The sequence below is a fragment of the Mirounga leonina genome, unplaced genomic scaffold, assembly GCF_011800145.1.
Source record: "Mirounga leonina isolate KUSES-001 unplaced genomic scaffold, KU_Mleo_1.0 Mir_127, whole genome shotgun sequence".
NCBI lineage: Eukaryota > Metazoa > Chordata > Mammalia > Carnivora > Phocidae > Mirounga > Mirounga leonina.
The window spans coordinates 10,164,762-10,188,347 of NW_023270316.1; the positions used below are offsets into that span (position 1 = coordinate 10,164,762).

General features: G+C 39.7%; 1 protein-coding gene across 1 annotated transcript in view; it reads left to right on the forward strand.

Annotated features, from left to right (window-relative positions):
- The window catches only part of NALCN (sodium leak channel, non-selective), a 295,448-nt gene that overhangs the window by 35,572 nt on the left and 236,290 nt on the right, over positions 1–23,586 (forward strand). Inside the window, exon 6 of the mRNA XM_035003104.1 lies at positions 2,896–3,050. Within this exon, the coding sequence (XP_034858995.1) occupies positions 2,896–3,050 (155 nt within the window). The remainder of the gene's footprint in view (positions 1–2,895; positions 3,051–23,586) is intronic.

The window sequence follows — 23,586 nt, forward strand, 5'->3', positions numbered from 1 at the left end:
TACCCTCCCTAATTCCAGAGAGCCTCTTGTGTTCTATCATGAATATCTGAGGGAAGATGAACAAGGAAATAATTAACATTAACAAATAAAAATAACACCTGGAAGATAATTGTTAACTGTGACAAGGAAACTAAGATAAATAACAAATACACATTCTGAAACTCTTGATGTTTATTTCCACTTTTCAAAAGAGTAATCATCATGTGGTTTTAGATACATGAGTTCCAGGGCAATTAATCATCTAATAAATGTGTCTCTAACAAGCATTTGCTAATAGCTTGATGTTGGCAAAAATAATATGTTTCAAATCTGCTGCCTCTGAAGCCAAAAGATTTCAACATAATATCTGTGCTGGTGAAGTTTGTGCTTGAAATGAAAATCAGTGTTAATATGAAAGAAACAAAAACTAAATCAAATAAAAAAGGAAAAAAATACTCTAATACTTACAAACCAGTGAAAGCATAGTCATAATAGGTGACAATTATTGAGTGATTGACTAATTGCCAGTGCTATTTCGGGAGTTGTACGTTAGCTCATTTAGTCATTAAGACACTCCTACAAATAGGTAAAAAGGCTATCCCCATTTTAGAAATGTGGAAACTGAGGCAGCACACACCAGGACTAGAGTTCCAATCTAAGCAGTCTACAAATTTCGAGATACCAACAGCAGTCAGTAACACCTGATACTTGCCGTCTGCCGAGTACCCCGTTTTAAGTACCTTACAGACCTAAGTCACTCCAGGTTTGCCAGAGTCCTGAGAGAGAGGCATTTCCCTGCCATCGCCTGAGGAAGAAACTGAGGCACAGATAGGGGAGGCCACATATGCAGTAGAGGCGAAGCTAGAATTCACATCCAGCAGACTGGCTCTGGAGTCCAATTTCCTACCCAAACAGCTGAAAGGTGATGTTTTTTTGAACTTTTTCATGGAGACAGTGCTTTCTTAACCATTGCTGCTGTTGTCTTCTTAAAGTCTTAGAAATGAAAAAAAAAATTAATTTCGATGGGCTTCCCTCTCTGAAGTTCACCTTCACCTTTCTTAAGTTAAGAATTGGGTGACCTATAAAGTTTCTTTCAGCTGCATAATCCCGTGAACAAAATGCTGTCGGTATCATGTGCCTGAATTCCTTCTGTTCTTCTGACAAGTCTTTATTGTGTTTTTACATGTGTTTTAATTGTATGCTACATTTTATGATCGTAATGATCACTGATTGTTTATAATAAGCATTTATTGAGCATTATTGTTATTATTGAGCCTTTCTTTATTGTAACATGCTGGGTGCTAGGCTGAGTGCTTTCCTTGGTTTCCTTTACTTAATCTTCACACAGGCTTTGCTTCTAATTACGGTTACTCTCCCTAGCTGACAGACGAAGAAACTGAGCTTAGAGACATTTAGAACTTTGTTCAAGTCACACCACTCGTAATTGGCAGAGCTTGAGATCAAACCCAGAAAACCTTACTCTGAAACTCTGAAGCCCAGTCCCCTTACCACTTTGCCCCAATGTGTGGGTTCCACACCAGAAACTCAGACCAGACATGAGCAAAGATTCCATTTGCCATGTAAATTTAGCTTACATATAAAAAGGTGAAATGAAGAGAAATACATGATATGTCTGCCTAAAACCATCTCTCTCTGACATAACCAAGTGGTAATTTCCACAACAAGACCTTTCCCCTGGAGTTTTGCATGGGGGATCCAAAGGAGCAATTTAACGTAGGATTGGGAACAATTCTTTAAATACTTATTCCCCGAGCCAGCAGACAGATTATTTCCTTGAAGCTAACAGAATCTGAAGGAACACACTTGAAGTGTCTGAAATGCAGGTGAGGCTTTTAGAGCTTTGTTTATGACTGAGACAGAACTGGGTGAAGTGTCACCAGGCCTGGAGTGTGTATGTAAACTCATGAATGTGTGTGTGCACGGTGACCTCATGCAGGTAATTGATTTCAGAGAGTTAGGTGTCAGACTCTAGAGAAAGCATATTATATACAGGGAAGAAAGCAGCCAATTGAATGTAAGAGGGTATTAAAGAAGAAATATGACCCAACACGTCTGCCTCAATTGGGCCATAAGCTGAGGGACAGAGACTGTCCTGACGACGGTCCCCACTTAGGAAATGCCTAGAAACATCGAAGTAGTGGGAAATGAGTTGTAATAAAATCATGGATTTAGAAGGCTTGTGAAATTGTCTAGCCTAAACTTTGGCCACTGCACAAGCCACGTGAATTGCCTCCGATAGCAGCTATTCGGGGCCCATTTTAAAGGTCAGCCCAGAATGAGATTCCACAGTCGCCGTTCCAATGATGACCTGTCCTTGCTCCCAAGAAAGCCATTACTTATCTAAATCCTTGTACATCAATTTAATCTCCACGTTGCCCTCCAGAACAATGAAACAGGGATGTATCACTGTCCACCTAAATGACCCTCGTGTTCCTCTGCCAACACAGAGGAAGACCAGGTGTCATTTATAAGACTCATAGTAGTCATACCATATGGAAAATGACTGTCATCATTTACTATTGCTTAGAAGTGGAGAAGTATAATTTGTACCCACAGGTAGGTTAAGCATTTTGTGAATAACAAGGAAGCCCCAACCACATTAACATTCCTTACAAATCTACAGGAAAATTCTTTCCTTTGCTTATCTGGGTCTTGGTCCTTAATGACAAAAACAATGATGGTAATAGTATTCTTATAAAGCGCTACCGTGAGGATGAATCGGGTACCATTTGAGAAACGTTTACCGTCATCAGTGCTATGAATACCATTCGGGAATCATGAATTTTACATCTGTGCCCATACGGAGCAGATGTTAGTGAAGGGTGATTACATTATTCATTTTGATCAACATTTACAAGTGTCAAAATCGGCTAACTTTTTGTAATTTGTTCACAGAAATGTAACCTGGAATAGCTTAGCTATCCCAGATACACACTGCTCACCAGAGCTGGAAGAAGGCTACCAGTGCCCCCCAGGATTTAAATGCATGGACCTTGAAGACCTGGGACTTAGCAGGCAAGAGCTGGGCTACAGTGGCTTTAATGAGATAGGTCTGTCTTACCGCTAAAACACATTTTCAGTTTCTTTTTTACAATGTTTATGAAATGGAAAGAATACTTGTGTGATTGATATTTTCTGTTAAGATTGGCTATAGAGCATTTAAGAAACACAATGGCAGATTGTAATCATCTGCCTAGATTGTGATATAGTCTCCCCTGCAGTCTATAAAGTACAGTCTGCTTTTGGGTGGATATTCAGCAGTGTCTGTGGAGAGTGAAATATCCCTGATTTTAGACTATTTTTGATTCTTAATTAGAGCACTTAAAAATATTTCATTGACCAAGGTTCAGGGCTTGTTGACTCAAAGGTAAACAAGGCTTGGTGTCCTTTCGCATGTAACCATACCCTAGTAGGCAAGGTAAGTCTTATGTCTCTGAAATAGTAGCCACTGAGTGAGTGCGTGAGAGCTGGAAAGTAATCCTGGAACAGAAGACAGCTAAGGAAATACTTAATGAATATCCATCAACGGTATAATAGATGCGTGGGAAGTGCTTATACATGAATATGATGTACTCAAATCTATACATTTATTTGTGGCTTGTCCAAGGAAGTCCTGAAATGTGCCATTATATACAGTAATGAAAGCACTTAGCATCTGCCATTTACTTGATATCATTGCATTTATTACAATTCTGTGCAAGTTGTACAAATTTCATTACTGAATCAAAAAAAAAAAAAAAAAAAAACCCATGGAATTCTAAACAATTATTCCAGCTTTGAGAATGTCTTAGCCAGCTCAGGCTGCCATAACAAAATACCATAGACTGGGTGGTGTAAATAATGTAAACTCATTTCTCACCAGTCTGGAGGCTGGAAGTCCAAGATCAGGGTGCCGGCATGGTTGGATCTGGTGAGGCCTTTCTCCTTGGCTTGCACATGGAGGGAGGAAGAGGAAGAGGGAGAAAACTCTCTGGCTTCTTCTTGAAGGGAAATAATCCCATCATGAGAGAGCACCCTCATGACTTCATCTAAATTGAATCAACATTCCAAAGGCTCCATCTCCTAATACCATCGCACTGGGGGTTAGGACTTCAACATATGAATTTGGGGTTGGCGGGAGCACAAACATTTAGTCCATAACAGAATCGTTATCAGAATCATTTGAAAAAAAGCAAAAACAAAACAATTTTTCCTTGAAGTGTCAAGGCCCAGGTGCATTTAAGAGCATTTAGACACTCACAGAATCTTAGAGAAAAATCTCAGTGTGTAGCAGGGTGGTGGTTATCTTTGGAAGCCAAATCTGTTTTGTGACTTTTAGTGTGGTTTCATATCTCAGTGGACAGCTGTACAATGGGGGGTTTCCATGGCCAGGGAAGAAAGCATGAGTTCCTTTCAACCCTGATGGCAACTGCTATGAACCCAGCCAATCAATCTTTATGCATCAGGAACAGTGGCTGATAAATCCTCCTCTCGCCCCAGCCTTTAGTGATGACAGCTCCCAGGCGGTGTTATTGCAGGATGGCATTAAGAACTCTGGGCCAAGTACGGGAATTTCGGAAAGAATATGTGAAGGTCTTGCACTGCTTGAGGAATATTTTTCTGGTATATGAACTAAACCACAAGGCTACAGCCTCTGGATGGAATAGAATACTGAACTTGGCCTGAAAAAACACAACAGTTGGTATTAAAAAAAAGTGAACTTCGCAAATAACATTCCTAAATTTTTACTCTTGTATTTTAATATGCCCTCAGAGGTGGATTTCCAGCATTGAATTTAGACAGATAATCTTTCATCCCTTTGGCCAATGACATAATTTTGTAAAGTCAAAAAATTTAGAAGCCAGCAGATGTGGAAGCATTTCAATTTGCTGTACTCTCTTAAACTTATCTGGCTTTGGAATCAATCTTACAGCCTTCCCCTCGGCTCCTAAGAGCAGAGGACTTTTACGCATTACACCAGTGACTCTCAGGGATGAGCAGGAAATCACCGGTGTGGTATGGGAGATGGATATATAGCTTTGGTAAACTGGTGAAACAAGCTGCAGGAATCCTAAGAGCTGGGGCACAGCTAGAACGCACGGCTTCTCAGAGCCAGCAGCTCTTTCTCTTAAGGGGGGCTAACTGGGTGTACCCATGTCTCGTATGGAGGGTGGCCAGCATTCAGTAGGGAGGCTGTCCTTGCACAAAAACCTCCAGTCCTTTCGAATCCTGTTGCTAAATCAAATCACTTCCTGGCCATTTTGAATGCAGCAACTGTGCCTAAACTCAAAAGGCTGCATTATATTCAAGCTGATTCAGCTTTCTTCACTATGACTTCCAATGACTTCAACCCATGTACTCTTTGAGGGAGGGAGTTTCCTCAGAGAGTGTGTTGGCTTGAGAAGCCTGACTCATGGAGAGAACTGCCCTGGGGGCAGCAGGCCCCCACTAAGGCAATAATCTTACTGTTTATTTGCACATTTATCTCCCAAGGATTTAAGCTCCTTGAAAACAGGAAGTACATCTTTTCATCTCCATGTCTTCAGGGCCTGGCACAGTGCCGGCCTCTATAAATATTTACTAATGGACTGAACAAAGTATATGTTCTTTTGAATTTGATGGTGACCAGTCATGTTTGTGTTAGGATATAGAGCCATAATAGAGAAATAAGTTGTTTTCTTGTTGTTCTTTCCCCCAGTTTTGTGTTTTTGTTGGCAGTATTCACTACTCCTCATGACTTGCTTTTCTATACAAGCTCAATTTGGTCTGCTTGCTTCTTTTTCTCAAATGATGCTTGAGTTCAACGCCATTGTATGACTAATGGTTACATAATGAAATGTTAACTTTGTACTATAATCAGAAAATTTTAAAATGGTCACTGTAGTTTGGACTGAAAAGGTCTGTTATTATGCATCTATGTAGATACACAAATTGTGGTATTTTAGATCATCTTTAAAGTTTTTATGGAAACAAAATATAATTTTCCCCCCCAAAATGAGAAGAAATTATTTTCTTAGACTCACATGATCATCTCTTTTTGCATGCAGTTGAATTTAAAACAGGTGCCTAATTGTGCATATAAATTTGACCAGTGTACTTTATATGTAAGTAAGCATGATTAATTTAAAAGGAGAACATTTCCTCTTCTTACTAATCAAATTGTCATACAATACATTGAATTGCAACGCATTTATAAAATTTCATTTATAAATAGCTTTGTCTCATTAAAATTTAAAATTGATGATATTGAGAAACTCAATTTTTGAAATATATTAAAAGCCAGAGTCATTAAAGTAGAAAAATTACACAGATCCCCAACTGTAAAATTGCAAAGTAAAGACACCTTTGCATCTCTGAAATCATCCACTGTCAAGGAGAAACAGAAATGCAATTTCCATATTCAAGGACTCTGAAAAACCTGTGACTAATAAACCACACATCGGAAGGCCAGGTGTCTAACAGAATACTTCCTGAAAGGATTCTGGCTACTGAGGATCTCTAGCAGAGCCAGCAGAATGCTGACATTAAAAATAAAGAATATTCCCAGAGGAGCAGAACACTCCTCTCTTTGAGCCAGGGAATCAGTGTGTGGCTGACCCTGGGAGCTTTCTGGGACTCAGTGAGGTACCTCAAAGTGGAGTCCTTATTGGGGCCCAGCGGTTGGTAGAGAAATAGAGAAGACGACAGACCCTCAGTCTAGAGGGGCCCCAGTGCTGCTGATCTGTGCTCATGAATACGAGGGGCCAACCGGGCTATACCTTAGGATGACCTTGGGGAGTTTAAAACACACCAATTCTCAAGCACCACTCCTGGGCCAGTTAAATGAAAAACCTTGGAATGATCCAAGGCATAGATGGTTTTTAGAAGCTAGAAGGTGTTCTAATGTGCATGCACAGCTGTGAGCACCTGGACCGAGGCAGCAGTGATACACAGGTAAACACACCTGTCTTAGAAAAAAACTCTCTTCTCTCCAGCAGTGCTACCTGACAAATACCTGGTCCTCTAAAATTGATTTCACAGGTGAGTAACAGTCAAAAAGAATGAGGACCATATCTATAAAAATGCACTTTCAGGTCTGTTTAAAACTGAGAAAAAAATCCAAGAGATATAATTTTTAAAATTGCAGAAGAAGACAACCTAAATAGATGGATTTAAAGGGTACCACTGTCTCAGTAGATGAGCAGAGAACAATCAACGCTGAGGCATTTCTTACTAAAGTTGCTGGACTTCAGAGCTAAAAAAAGCATCCAACGGGCATCCAGAAAAAAATGATCAAGTCAGTTCTTTTTCTTTTTTTTTTCCAAGCGACGCTCAAACATGAGTAGCCCCGGGAGGAACCTAGGGTCCCCAGTCAGTTCTAAGGGGAGCCATCAGAGAGGACTGCAACTTTGTCAGAACTCAAGTCTAGGATACAAGGACACAGGGCTCACAAAGTCCTCAGAGAAAGAACATGTTCAGCTCGTTTTGGTTACAGTTGAAGAAGCAAGAACTCAGAAACTTCCTTTTACGTTAATCCTTCTTGAAGACACTCGGCCAATCAAGAAGGATGGATCATGAACCTAGTCTCTAGTATCTCCTCAGTGTAAAAACAAAGCTCATATGACTTCAGGATTTCCAGAGTATAATATAAATATTGCAGCTTATGGTCATGTAGAAGAGCAGAGAAGAAAATCAGGGGAGGTAGTGTAATGATGTTAGTGTCCTTATACTCAGCAATAAAAAATGTATCATCTTATACAATATGTGAATCACGTGATGGAGGTATACGTGTACTTGCACAAGAATGCATTACAAAGTAAAAAATTATCTACTTTAGAAAAAATTCAAAACTCAAAATAATGGCCTTGCGGTTTGGATCACAGCTGTACCACATACCAGCCCACATACCACATACTGTGGGGTGACCTGGGAAAAGTAATTAACCTCTTCTGGCCTCAATGTCCTGATCTGTAAGATGGGGTAAAGGATAGCCCTCCCTTATAGGGTTGATGTTAGAAGTCCTGGAGACACTGCACTTAGGACACTTGGCACAGAGTGAACACCTGATGAGCCAGAAATCAGAGCTGCACTGGCAAAACGGGAATGCGTCTCTGTGTTATTTGAGGGAAAAAAAAAAAAAAAAAAGACTACTTTAATAAGAGAGAGCAGAGCACAATGCTTTCATGTTAGCCCAGCCTTGTCTCATATTATTTTCTTCTTCCTGCAGCAGTTTGTTCAGGATCTTACAGCAAGGGGGGACAGGAGAGGAGACAGGGACAAGGCGTTCTTCACCTTGCATTCTGTTCCTATTAACTGATATCCCACATTTTATCTCACTCTCCTCAACGTACAGAATTCCAGAGGGCCAATTTTTGGTGGCGTTTGGTCTTCATTAATCAATTATTCTTCTCTTGTTATTCTCAGAAATATAATTCCTTTTGTGCTTTCTCTCTCTCATTAGAATCTTACCCATATTTCGCCATTGAACTTTCTACAGTGTCATTAAGCCTTGTGCCTATACTTTTATTTATCCCTGTGCGTTTGAGTTTGTGACCCCGGATTGAGCCACGCGCTGTCTTTTAGCAGACTGCCAACTTCCATAGACCTCAGAAAAGCATCCCTTGGCTCACTGAGCAAAAGCCGCCGCCATGCTATTTCCTGCATGGTCCCCAGCCTTCAGTGGTTGACTTTCTGTCCTCCTGCAAATCTCTGTGCCAAATGGTGATGGAGATGCTGGTTGTTTCTCTGTCCCTCTCTTCCATTTAAATACCTTTCCATCTTTATTTCTGGGTACCTTTCCTGCAGCCCATTCTCAAGGACCCTCGACTAATACATCCTCTCTAGGATGTTAGCCTGTGTACTTGAGACATCACCTACTCCCCACATTCCAAGCCTATGGAGGAATATACATTATTGGAAGGACATATTTGAAGATCACAAAATCTGTTTAGTGGACATTCGCATTCTGTGATTACAGTGAGCGAATGGGGAGGTGGGGAGCCAGCACACAGTGAAAAGGTTTGGGGAATGATGACACCCCCAAAAACTCTACTGGAGGAGTGAAACCAAAATACCCCATCAGTGTACCCTGTTTTGAAAATGTGTCCTGCTTCCTTCCATTTTCTGAGTACTTACCCCACTTTCAGCCAGCCTCCCCTTTCCCCTCTGTTGTCAAATGCTTATCCACACGTGGGGCAAACAGTCTGAGACACTGTGATTTTCGGTAATGGGACTGAGAGTGAAACTAGAGGAATTTTGAGCTGGAAAAGATAGTAGTCATTTAGTCCACCCACACAGTTTTACCGAGAGGCCAACTGAGCATCCGAGTGAGCAAGGTCAGAGTTCTAGAGAATTCCACATGGAGGCAGGGCTAAACTCACTTCTGATTCACAGACTCCCACCAAAACTTACCTTCGCCCTCAAACTTTTTACCCATTTCAGATCAATGTTTCATTAAGAATCAAACTTAAAAAAATACCTTGCAATGTTAGCTGTAATCTTAATTTTGTAGTAGAAGGTTAGTGTCACTCACCTTTGGTAAGATGATGCTATAGAAGACAACTAACTATCCAAACAGATGTGATATGCCAGTTAGAAAAAAGCAACAGCAAGTCTATCACACGTGGGAAGGAAATCACAGCAAATGCCATTAAACTGGCAATTTACTTGTCATGATCTTTTAAAAGAGGTAAGAAATTGGGTAGAGCAGATGAGTACAAATCTATTCAGGTTTGAACTCTCCATTCACTGAACAGTCAGGTAAAAACGAAACATGTTTAGAGTTTTCTGTTGGTTTTCTTTTTTTATGTCTTTACTTATTTAATTTTTTTTTAACTTTTTATGTTGAACTAATTTTAGACTCACATAAAAATTACAAAATAGTACAGAGTTCCTTTATACACGTCACCCAGAATGGTAACTTCTTGCACAACTGTACTATCTCATTACAGCTAAGACATTAACAGGACACAATGTTATTAACTATAGTACGCATCCTGTTAAATTTCACTGGTTGATCCACTGTTGATCTTCTCCTATCTTAGGATCCTACCCCGGATCCCACATTGTACTTAGTTATTAACACCCTAATCTCTTCCAGTCTGTGAGTTTGTCAGCTTTGCCTTTCATGGTCTTGACACTTTTCAGAAGCACGAGTCAGTTATTTTGCAGAATGTCTCTCAACTTGGTTCTATCTGGTGTTTTCTCATAAGTGGAATGAAGTTATGATCAGAGTGTTTACACGATGTCTGGCTTCCAAGACGAAAGAGAAGTTGTGTCTTCTTTACTTATTTCTTTGTTATTTCTATTTTTTATTATGTAAATTTCAGGGGTACAGCTTTATAATTAGACATTTGTATACACCAGAGTGATCAAAACATACTTAGTTTTGAGAGAACAACCCGGTATATGACATATAAGGATAAAATTCATCCTGAGAAGTCACTTAGGAAGTAAACAGATATCAGGCATTTCTTGTTGTCATTAGCCTTCAAAGTCATAAGAACAAAACACAAAAGCCCAAATTTGTAAAAATCCATAATAAACTAAACCTGATGGAAACAATTTATATCAGATAGAGGAAGTCCATTAGCAAGATCAAACTATAAACAGGACATTCTGACAATAAAATAGAAAAAATATTTGTTATATGCTTTTAATGTTACCTGGACTGAATGTAGTGGGCTGTTTTCCCTATTCTTTATATACAATAATCAAAGGTAAAGCCAGGATATAACAATCACTGTGTTCTTATGGTGACTAATTGCCCTTATTGTAATTACTGTCATTTCTTATGACAAGTACTGCTTATCATTTATCGATTACTTACTATGTATCGAGCACCAGGCAAAAAGGTTTTCTGTCCGAGGTGTTTTTCATCCTCACAATAAACCCACAAGGGTCATTATCCCCAATTAAAAGTGAGCAGAGTGAGATGAGAAAGAATTGATTCGCCCAAAGTCACATCCGGGCCACAGTTGGGAGCCAAGGGTTGCTGTCCAAGTGCACACAGGTCAAAGCCTGCGTTATCTGTGAAGTCGGCCATGGGTCCCCACCATTCCCTGTGGCTGGTCAGGACAGCTGGTTCATCAGAGGGTCTCGTTATGAGAGAGGAAGGGACATGTCTTCCAGCGTAACAACCCACCAGACCTGCTGCCTTCTCCTCCCATCACCGTGCCTCTGGGACAGAGGGTTGAGTGTGAAGGAGGGTGATGGTGACGTCCACTGCAAACTGAGGGCCATTCGGAGCGGGTCTCTGGCTTGGCATCTATCCCCCCGCACACTGTGTGACAGAGTTGGTGCATTATAAATGTGATTTTTATGTAAGAATTGAAATATGAAAGAATATACCTGGGAGGCAGTGCAGTTTTACAAGATAATTTATCGAGCTATCAACATTTGGGCAAGGATTTGAGGCAATGGCAGCAAAAGCAGGAAATATGCTTTTGATACAAAATGAGATGATAGAGGCTAGAGATGTGGGGGAGAACACTGAAAGCAAGAAAAAATATGGTATTTGGTATATTGCAATCAGGTTCACACTTACTTGAGCTAAATTCAAAGTTCCATTATGATTTATGTGCTTTCTGTATGTACTTTATCACTGTGTGCATTAATTTCTTCTGCATATTTGAATTTACTTTTTCTTTCCCTTTGATATATGGACATTTAATTTTGCTTTCTAAATACTGCAAATTAAGCAACAAGTTTGCTTAAAGTGATTTTGAAAATGCATATTAATTCCTTTATTAGCTATACGACATAAAAAGTATTTACCTTATTAGTCCTTTCTATTATTAAAATTTTAAAGTTTTCCTTATATGCCTTCTTTAAAATATTAGGTAGAGGGGCGCCTGGGTGGCTTAGTCGGTTAAGCATATGCCTTTGGCTCAGGTCATGATCCCGGGGTCCTGGGATCGAGTCCCACATCGGGCTCCCTGCTCAGCAGGGAGCCTGTTTCTCCCTCTGCCTCGCTCTCTCTCTCTCTGTCTCTCATGAATAAATAAATAAAAATCTTAAAAAAAATAAAATAAAATATTAGGTAGGAAAACTACAGGCCATCGGCACCACAGAAGTTAAGATGTGGATTTGGGATGCATATACAAATTATGATCTTTGAAAATTCTTTTGATGATAAATTAATGGGCCTTTTGATAAAATGAAAAAATTTAGAGTGACGGTAGCCTGCCAGATTCTCATATACTCCTAAGTCACTTCTGAAGAAGGCTATTATTGGTACTGGAATTCGGGACTGGTGGTTTTTTCCAACGGGAAATATATTTTAGCTGCTATCCACTTTGCGGTATTTTCCTTATTTGACTTTGGGTGGTATTGACTACAAGGTACAGATTCAGCTCCCTGTATGAGTCCTAGATCAGTTTTATTAAATATTGATGAGAAATAGCATCAGTGGTTTCTTTCATCACTGGTAGTGTTCTGTGCTTGAAACCTCGTATCTTGCTGAACTGGGATTGCCCATAAAGCCACCTACACTGATCTAATGTTTCAGTTTTAATACAGGATTTGCTTTACTTTAAAATTCTCCCATGTTTTTTTTTTCTATCAGCATTCCATTATTTTTATAATTTGTCTCCTGTTACATCTGATATTAAATATGGCCATAAAACGTGATGAAAGAAAATGACTTTTACTCAAATCCTACTAGAATGTGAATTGAACTTTGCTGATGATGCTGCTAAACACTGATTCGTAGATTTAAATGATGTTAAACTGTATTTCATGCTGCAGTATGTGGTGTCAGATGAAAACTTTACAAATGAATAGATAAAGGGAGTTATTCTGTATCTGTAACTATGATTTATTGCAGAATGTACATAGTTGCAAAAAGCCACAGTAAAGACTCATTTGTAAACGATGTAATTGAGATTTATAATACTTTGTGGAAAAGCACTGAAGGCTTGTTTCCCCTGCATTAATCTCGATGTGCAGCGTTGCTCCTGGAATTACTTATCGATTTTTATGAAAACACATTGAGAAGAGAAAACCGGGGCAACAGAACTCAACCTAACATCCTTCCTGGAATCTATGACAATTCTATACTTGCCGTCTGAAGGAATTCATGTGTCACAGGACAAGGAAGACCTGACATGGTTTTGTTAAATAGAGGACAAGATCATGAGGCTTCCCCAAGAGGAATAGTTGCGAGAGCCTTTGGTCAAGTATGGTGTTTTATCCCTGGGTTCAGGCATCAATACATGCCCTCAGGTTGTGTACAAAAGTGTGTGCTTGAGGTCTTCTAAAGGAATAAAGCCTTTGGGCTTCATTAGATTCTCAGACAGGGTCACAGACTTATTTAAACTGAAATTAGATATTCAGATATTGTTCAGAATATTAGGAAGACAGAGGGTCTAAAGATAGAAATTGCAGTCATGATTTTTAAAAAGTCTGTCCACTGGCATCCAGCGGATGCTCCAGAGTTCTTGTCGAATGGATTAGAGAGACAGCTGTGGAAGGACTTGCTGTCGGACAGTGAAAGAAGGGATTTTATTTTTATTTATTTTTTATTTTTAAAGATTTTATTTATTTATTTGACAGAGAGAGAGACACAGCGAGAGAGGGAGCACAAGCAGGGGGAGTGGGAGAGGGAGAAGCAGGCTTCCCTGCAGAGCAAGGAGCCCGATGCGGGGCTCGATCCCAGGACCCTGGGATCATGACCTGGGCCGAAGGCAGACGCTTAACAACTGAGCCACCCAGGTGCCCCGAAAGAAGGGATTTTAAAAGTGGATTTTGAGGGCATAAAGTGATGATTTTTTTTTTCATACTATACGTGGAAGACAATACTCTTTGGAAATATTTAGTGGCTTCCAAGAAATTAGCATGTTCATAGTCACATTTTAACTATTTGTAGATGACAAAAATAAGACTTCAAATAGCGTAAGAGGTTTCATGACAGTAATAAATTCTGCCATATGTAAGAACCTTCCTTCCTCTCTCCTTTCCTTTCTTTCTTCCTTCTTTCATCTTTATCAGTCTCATGTTATTTAATAAAATGCTTTTAACTGTTTCCCTGCTATTAGACATTTAAGTGAATTTCAGTTTTTGACTACAGTAAGTATGAATCCGTGCTCACACACACATATACATATATATGTTGTGTGCATGTGTGGTATTCTTTAAAATAGGTTCCTAGGACAATTTCTAGGTCAAAGGGGAGGCGCATTTTTAATATAATACATAAATAGCGTTTTATTTCTCAAAAAGATTGTAAGAATTCATAGAGCTGCTCTTACAGTGTGAGAGTGAATTTTTAAAAGTATAAGGGATTCTTTTTTGATATGGAATGACACTGAAGTAAAAAAATAGCAGAGGCCATATTGTATTTTGTGCTCTTCGGAACACCAGTGGTTCATTCTCTTTTCCTAGCATTCCTTCCTCCCCTTTTTCCCTCTGAATGTCTCCTCCCCCCAATTCATGACCCACCCTCCAGGGCCTGTGCTCATGGAACTTCCCGTACATCAGCAACACTAGGCCCCTGTCTGTCTGAACTGGGACACAGAGTTTGTCCATGAAAGTTAATGCTTCATTCTGTTTGGTTCCCATTGCCTGGTGTGTGTGTGTGTGTGTGTGCACATTTTACCTTTTCTTCCCAATGAGCTCATTAGACCCAGGTGCCTCAAGTAGGTGCAAACCTTCCTGTACTTCTTGGAATGTACTAACTCTCGGTGAGCTCGTTATCTACTCAAGGATTGGTTGATCATTTGTGGGAGAATTTTATATTAGATACCTTGCCTTTTTAAATCATTATTCTGTGGAAACTTCGTGATGGAAAATTTAAATAAAATTCAGATACAACTCCTGCCCTTTAAGTTCATTCCTCATTTGAAATTAAATGGCATCTGCCTTATGCCAGATATTCACATGAAACAAATGTGAACAGACTAGCACGGAGTCTTGTGTTGACAGTCAAGAAAACTCTCCCTTGCTCGTAAGGGCAGTCAGTGGAACATAATTCCCTTGACAGTCTATGAAATTAAATTAATTTCACCAGCTAATCAGTTGGACCAAAAAGGAATAATGTCATATAGAGAAGCCCTACACAGCTCTTCCCTCAAGGCCAAGGAGGCTGTAGGAAGGCCGACTCCTACCTCTCCTGGGATTGCATGTTCTAATACATGAGCCCTGCTTAGCACTGTGCTGACAACATGCAGGGCCTCCTCCTCTGAGGGGAAAGCTCTGGCCTTTGAAAATGGGTTTCTAACCTGAGCCACCCAGGGCTGTGAGAAAGTAGATGGCGGCCACTCTGAGGGGGCCACTGGACTGTGGAGACCGGGAGTCTCTTCCCTCTCTCCCCCTTTAGGCTCCTGGACCCCTCAGCTCCCATGCCCCTAGGCCTTGAATTCAGGAATTATACTGAAGATACTGAAACATACTAAATATATTAAGATAAAGATACCGGGCGCCTGGGTGGCTCAGTCGGTTAAGCGACTGCCTTCGGCTCAGGTCATGATCCTGCAGTCCCGGGATCGAGTCCCGCATCTGGCTCCCTGCTCAGCAGGGGGTCTGCTTCTCCTTCTGACCCTCCCCCCTTCATACTCTATCTCATTCTCTCTCTCTCTCAAATAAATAAATAAAATCTTAAAAAAAAAAGATAAAGATACCAAATAAAAATGAAATAAATATACAAAAATAAGTCGTAAATGCCTAATAAATATTAATTGCCACTATTAAAACAAAGGCAACTACCACAACTGCTATTACAAAAATTATTGTGGATCAGATTTACTTCTAGATACAAAGGAAAAAGTGAGATGTAGTCGCATTTTCATGAAAGTATGAGAATTTTTGGAGAATACGAGATACATTCTCATAATAAATAGAAAAGGAGATGTTTTCATAAATAAGGTACTCAACGAATATTTGTTATGTATTTACTCTATGCCAGGCGTACAGGGCCTGAAATATAATGACGTGAGTCAACATAACCAAGTTCCTTCCCCCAAACGAAATGTTAAAATAAAATGGGAAATGAAGGTGAAGTAAAGTTGGGAGAAAGGGTTGATCTTTAACTTGGTAGATCCTGCAGCTTTATACCAGGTACAGGAGCGTGTGCCCCAGTGTCAGTGCCCACACATCTTTTTTGAGTAAGAGTATGAGAAAATGAAGCAGGCATGCTCCAATTTGCTGCAAGTCACACCTACTCCCCCCTACACCCCGCCCCGGCCGCTTGCCTTGTATCCAGCATTTCTCCCTTTTACACAATCTGCCTAAACTCTGAGACAAATGCTCTTGTTAGGTCTGATCATCGAAAATGCTGACCTGAGAATTATATTTTTATTTTAGTTTTTGTTAAAGAAGATTTTTAATGACATAGATTAAGTGTGCCACCTTTTTTTTCGTGCTCAATGCCTCCTTCTTATCCACTTTTCTGAGAATGCCTTCATCTTATTTTTGATTAATAGCTTGACCGAGTATGGAATTCTTAGTTGGTATTTAGTTTCCGCCTAAACTTTGAAATCATTCCCTTGTATTCTGGAATACAGCCCTCCGTTGAGTCTAATTGTGGTGCTTTTGTGTTTTTGTTTTTACGGGGTTTTTTTTTAATGTATTTGTGTTTTTTCTTTGATAGTTTTTAAGATTTACTATTTTTCTTTGCAATGTTATGGTCTTACTTACCCCTAGGCATGGATCTTTATTTTTTTTAATCTAGTAGGGATATTTTTTTTTCCATTTGAGACTCATGCTTTTTTTCTGGGAGATTTTTAGGTGTTATCTTTACAAATCCTTATGTGTTGTTCTCTATTCTTTATTTTCTGGAATACTGATTACAGCTTTGTTAAACCTTCTTCTTCCATTTCCCATGCCTGTAGATCTGGCTTTCTAACTTCTCTCCACATACCAAATCTGTCCTCTGGACCCCTCCCATTAGATGCCTGGAGCATCTTCTTGTATCATATCCAAGTCTTGTAAAGTTGTTTACATTTTTTTCTCCTCCACTTCTTTGCTGAACTCTGGATCATTTTCTCCCTCAGTGTGTCTAGTCTGCTATTCATCTTATTCATGGGGCTTTTTGTCCCAACATCTACAACCTGCTTATCTAGAATTTCTGTTTAATTTTTTCGAATCTGTCTGTTCTTTTATGTTATAGCCCTGTTTTTACCATTTTCTTTCTAACCCTTTATCTCATTAGACATTTTAAACATGCTTATTTTAGAATTTCTTTCTGATTCTTCCCTATCTTCTGATGCTCCATTGTAATAGTTCATTTTCTCCAGTGGTTTGTAGTGTGTTTAGCTATAGTGTGATTCCAGCGAGGGTTTCTTTTATCTGAGGTCACTGTGGCTGCAATTCCAGGGATAGTAACAAAGTCTGGACTCATTCTTATGGTACCTTTGTGGCTTGTGGGAGGAGAGACCCGTGAGCTATTGCTATTGTAGAGGACAGCGTGAATTTGGACTATGCACTTCGATCAGCCCAGGTTTGGGGTCCTAGTTTCTCTTAGGAGATTCTTCTTGGGCCCTGGATGGATCTGGACAGAAGGCCAGCAACTCTCTGCTTGCCTGGCCAGGAGGGCAGTGTTCTGGCCAGGAGAGCAGCCTTTGTGGAACTTCTGGCTTTGCAGACATCCCCCAGCTAAGTGTCTGCTTCCTTTCCTGGGTGAGGGTGCACCCCAACAGCAGCAGAAGGCCAGGGTCATATTGACTGTGGGTATAAATCTGTGAGCCAGCTCAAATTCAGCTTCTGCTTACGGCTCTCATTCTGTGTTCTGTCACACTTTTTGCCCACTGGATATTCCACTTGCTTTCAGGCTAATTTATACACTCAGAAATTATTTTGCTTTTTTAATCTATTTCCTTGTGTTGGTTGGGCATGGGGTCAAGAGGCAGGAATTTTTAATTTTTATAAAATTCTATATCAGTATCATTTTTATTACTTTTTGCTATTGAATTATTATACTAATCTCTGTGCAGCCTGGTAAAACTATCCCTCTGTGGTTCCTTTGGTAAAGACAAAATCTGTGAGAGACAGAGAGACTACAAATAAGCAATAGCTGTGATTGAGCACTGAGAGTAAATCCTGATGGATTGAAATGGGGTTCTTAATCTTCTTAATATTAATTGCAACAAATATTCACATGCTTTCTCCAACCATGGAAGTGCTTTAACAAGTAAGCAAAAAATAAATAAAATAAAAATAACAAGCTAATCAGGCATTACCTAAATAGAAAGCAAATAAAGGTTCTTAGGCGATTCTTACTCTCATGTGTCTAATAGAAGATAAGCCATATTTGCCCAGGGAATTATATTACTTTATTTTAAAACTACTAGTGACTACAAACCTCGACACCAAATCAAAGTTGAGTTGAAGGAGACTTTCAAGTAAAGACTACTTGGGGCTAAGTATCATAGGTGAGGAATGTCATCACATCACCACATGCCTGATACTAACTCCACCCAACCAACACTGAGATTCAGGGAAGGAAAGCAGCTCTGGGGGATGGGAGCAGGGGTGACCCTATTCCCAGCGTCTCCAGTGTAGAGCTGCAGACGTGGGCATCCTGTGAGTGCTCAGGTCCTGATAAGAGAAGGACTCCGTTTCAGGATGTAATCTGTAGCTTGGTAGTGGATAACATAGGACAAGCTCTTTGACTTCTCTCTGCCTGCAAAATCAGGGCAAAAACTGTACATATCTCAGAGACTAGTAGAAGATTAGATTATTCTCATTCTCATGCCTAAGAGTCCTCAGTAAAATTTAACTGTGGTTCTAATTATCATTTTTATTAGATATATAATTATCAAGTAAATAAGTGAGTGAATTATGGAACACACTATTCTAACGTCACACAGAAAGTGAGAGAAAACTCATCCAATATCTATATTCTTTCCAAGGCATCAGCTTCCCTTCTTGTAGTCTTGGCAAAACGCTCAGGCTCATACAACATAATTTAACAATATACTCACGTTTTATTGTGCTAGTGTATGCCGCCTTTACTGGTGTATTCTTTCCTCCATGTACATTTTCACTGAATATTCACGGGGAATAAAATGTTAAGAAGTATCTTCCTATGTCCTGCACTGAGATGCTGCCAGCAAAGCCAATTCTAAGCTGAGATGCTTTGTCCTTGCTGGGCTTCTAAAGAGTTAAAGCAGTGCTGAAGTTGCATGTTTACAGTGGGCGGAGCAGGACTCAGCAAGCCCTGGCTGGTGGGCCAAATCCTGCTTACTGCCTGACTTTGTAAATAAAGTTTAATGCAACTCCATGCCCGTTTGTTTATCTCTAGTCCATGGCTGCTTTCTGATGCCACAGCAGGTTTCTGCAGTTCCAACAGAAATCCCTTGGCCCACAGAGCCCACAGTATTTACCATCTGATCCTCTCCAGAGGAAGTTTGCCAACCCCTAGACTAAAGGTAGGAAAAAGTGCTTATCCCATGCTTTTTTTTTTTAAGATTTTATTTATTTATTTGAGAGAGAGAGAGAGAGCAAGCATAAGCCGGGGAAGGGACAGAGGCAGAGGGAGAAGCAGGCTCCCCGCTGAGCAGAGAGCCCCAATGTAGGGCTGGATCCCAGGACCCTGGGATCATGACCTGAGCCAAAGGCAGACGCTTAACCGCTTAACCAACTGAGCCACCCAGGCGCTCCCCGCATGCTTCTTTTTTGTTATATTTTTCCACAGCTGCCTAGACTCCTTGACAAGCTTTATGTTCACGTCTTCTTATATTCCTTGGATTTGGAAAGCCAGAGACCACAACACGTCTGTGATTTTGTCTAGGTTCATGAGAGTCCATTACTGACCCTCCTTCCCTGAGTCAAAGTTCCTTAAATTCTAAACATGGGATTTGCAAAGAAAGGTTATCCTGGATGTATACAGCCCTGAAAGTCACCTCCTCTCTGTGGTCTCATAAATACACAGGCTACTGAATCTGTAATTGATGTGGAATTTTTGAAGGATGGGTGATATGCTACACATTGAATCCAATGAATCTTGATTAGATTTAATCAGATGCGTATTCTTTAGTATGGGGATAAGTCTCAGTGGTTAAAAAGCCTCCTTAGAAAATCAGAATCAAAATACTCTTATTCCCCAGTGCCTCCTTCTAGCCAGAAAAAGTTACTGCAAATGAGTAAAAGAAGGGGAAAAGATTATTATATTTACAAAAGACCAATAAAAACAACATAAAATAGCATTTCTGAAGACAGTTTGTCTGGGAGATGTAATTTGCTCGCTGCTATGTTGCATTTATTGGGACTCTTGAAATCAGGAATGTTCTGGAAGACTTAACATGGACAGTCACCGTATTTGAGCAATGATTCAAGTGAGGATTGTAGATAGTCTTCTGATGGTCTTTCATTCACTTATTCACTCATGCAGCACATATTTATTGAGAACCTACTACATGTTAGGCCGCTGCCTAGCGTTTAGTACTTTAAGGCACCAAGTAAGCACTGATACAGAACTACGGATGGATAGCGTTATATTTTCATTTTATTCAAAATTCATTCTTGCTTATGAAGAGATGACTTGTTTCAGGCCTTGGGACTCTAATTGTGGATTTAATTTTTTTGGCCAACCTAAGTATAGCGCTAGATTTCAAGAAATAAATTTTTGAACAGGATTGAACTTTTTTTAAAAAAAAAAGGAAACTTGTAGGCCAAAACAAAAAAATAAAATAAAATCGAAACTATGTTATTTAATAAAACAAGGCCCTTTAGGCATCAGCAGAGTTTGGTAAACTCTCAAGTCTCAAGCATATTTCTAAAATGAAACTATTTTCTTCTTTTAATCAGTTTAAAAGAAATGCCTTGTGTTCATTTTCGTTGGTGGTGGTGAACTGCATTTTATGAAGCTCTGGAAAATGAGGCCAGCATGAACAGAAATTGAATCAAAATAATGGATGACACGTCGTACATATTCTTACCATCTTGTGTCCTGACCATGCCACACTTTAACCTAAGGGCGGACACCTGGAGGGGTTCATTAGCTTGCAGCTGTTTGCGATTAGTCTGCAAAGCCTAAAAAGAAAATCGGCCACCAGAAAGCTGCTGGTACTGGCCTGGAAGATGAACAAAGGAAAGGAGCAGCTGGTGGGGAAACACACATTTGACTGAGACCTTTACAGAGGGGTTGAGAGGCCCTAGGCCCCTGGAAATGGAACCTGGGAGCAAAGTCTTGATGGCAGACAGCCTGGAATCAAGGGGCCGCTGCTGGCTGTTTTGTGTGCGGAGCGAGATTCAAGGGGATGTAGGAGTTGTGTGGTAGAGCGACCATTATCCATGTGAGTAAGGAAGAGAAATTAGGGTTAATTCAGTGGCTACATTGTGCCAAGCACCACAAGAGGTACTTTTGCCTGGTCAGCTAACCTGGTGTGCAAAGCAGCCTTTCGGTGGGTTAACTCCTACAGGTCCAGGGTAGCCTGGCAGGTGTAAGTGCCTCTGGCCATCTCTGTTTACATGTTTGTTCAAGACATTTCATAAAATCAACCTGATGGTTCATTTCTTATCTGTAGTCTGTACTGTTTCGTGTGAAAGATGCATGCCTTTTGATAGTGTTCAAAATTGGTCAGTCTGATACATTGAGCTACCACGAGGCTGTGGACGGACAGGTAAGGGGTTAGTGTTGCCAAGGATGTTTCGTGCAGAAGCTTAATCCTTTGAGGAAAAGGATAGCAAGCATAATGGTGATTGTCAGGGGGGAAAAAAGCTGCTGGAGAAAAAAAAATGTATTTAAAATGTATTTACTACATAACTTGATAAAATATTTTAAATTCTGGCATTACTAAGGGTTTTTTTTCATTTTTTTATTATGTTATGTTAATCCCCATACATTACATCATTAGTTTTTGATGTAGTGTTCCATGATTCATTGTTTGCATATAACACCCAGTGCTCCATGCAGAATGTGCCCTCTTTAATACCCATCACCAGGCTAACCCATCCTCCCAACCCCCTCCCCTCTAGAACCCTCAGTTTGTTTCTCAGAGTCTATAGTCTTTCATGGTTCGTCTCCCTCTCCGATTTCCCCCACTTCATTTTTCCCTTCCTGCTATCTTCTTCTTCTTCTTCTTTTTTTTTTTTAACATATAATGTATTATTTGTTTCAGAGGTACAGGTCTGTGATTCAACAGTCTTACACAATTCACAGCACTCACCATAGCACATACCCTCCCCAATGTCTATCACTCAGCCACCCCATCCCTCCCACCCCCCACCAGTCCAGCAACCCTCTGTTTGTTTCCTGAGATTAAGAATTCCTCATATCAGTGAGGTCATATGATACATGTCTTTCTCTGATTGACTTATTTCGCTCAGTTCCATCCACGTCGTTGTAAATGGCAAGATTTCATTCTTTTTGATGGCTGCATAATATTCCATTGTATATATATACCACATCTTCTTTATCCATTCATCTGTCGATGGACATCTTGGCTCTTTCCACAGTTTGGCTATTGTGGACATTGCTGCCATAAACATTGGGGTGCACGTACCTGTTTGGATCCCTACATTTGTATCTTTGGGGTAAATACCCAGTAGTGCAATTGCTGGATCGTATGGTAGCTCTATTTTCAACTTTTTGAAGAACCTCCATACTGGCTAAAATTAACAAGTCAGGAAATGACAGATGTTGGCGGGGATGTGGAGAAAGAGGAACCCTCCTACACTGTTGGTGGCATTACTAAGTTTTAATGGTTCTTTTTTCTTCTTGCAGAAGGGAAGCCCCCTAAAATGTTGCTTACTGATATTATTTTTATTTACTGAGTTGAATATTTGTTATGTGGTAGTATAAGTCATGTCATCATCATTTACTCTTCTACAAGCTGGCTGGGATGTGTTATAAGTGCTCAAATTATTTTAATTCATGGTAACCCAAAGTTAGAGAATTATGAAGGATGTAAGCCATTTTATCCCTGATAGTAAAATTTTGACCCTCTGGTTTGCATAATTAAATACAATTATATTGATAATGTATATTTCTCCAATATTAACATCATATTAAGTTATTAACAGGGTAAGTTTCATTTCCCTTGGATTGCTGGGTGATATGGCATTTTGATGAATTCAGCGTTCCACTTTTTATTCAGGGCAGACACATGCCTTTGTGTGATATGGGATAGCAAAATGGCAGAACACAAGGTTAAGGATTGGGGAAAATACCATATTTTACCAAACACAAGTCTTCAGACAGTGTGTAGGTAGGCCATCCACAAAGTGAACATCCTAAGGAAAGGATCAACATGAGAATACATAGATTCATGAATTGCATGTTAGTACATGTCACTACTTCCCTCATTTATTCCCACCCAGATCCATGGCAAGTTTTTTTTTTAATTAATTAATTAATTTTATTTTATTTTATTTTTGATTCATGGCAAGTTATGAGGCCTATTTTTCCTTCCCATCTAGATTCCATTATAAAAGCCCTGCTTTTATAGGTTGTGAATTCTAACCAATAATTGAACTGACTCTGTTGAGGCTATAGGCAGATGATAAGATTTAAGTGTGACCCTTTATGTTCTACCCCTTAAATTTCAGGGGTTTTTTTTAGTCTTTAGTTTTTTTCTCCAGCTTTATTGAAGTATAACATTGTGTAAGTTTAAGGTTTGCAATGTGATTTGTTCCATGTATATATTGCCAAATGATTGCAGTATAAGATTAGTTGTAGGTGCTATTAAAAAA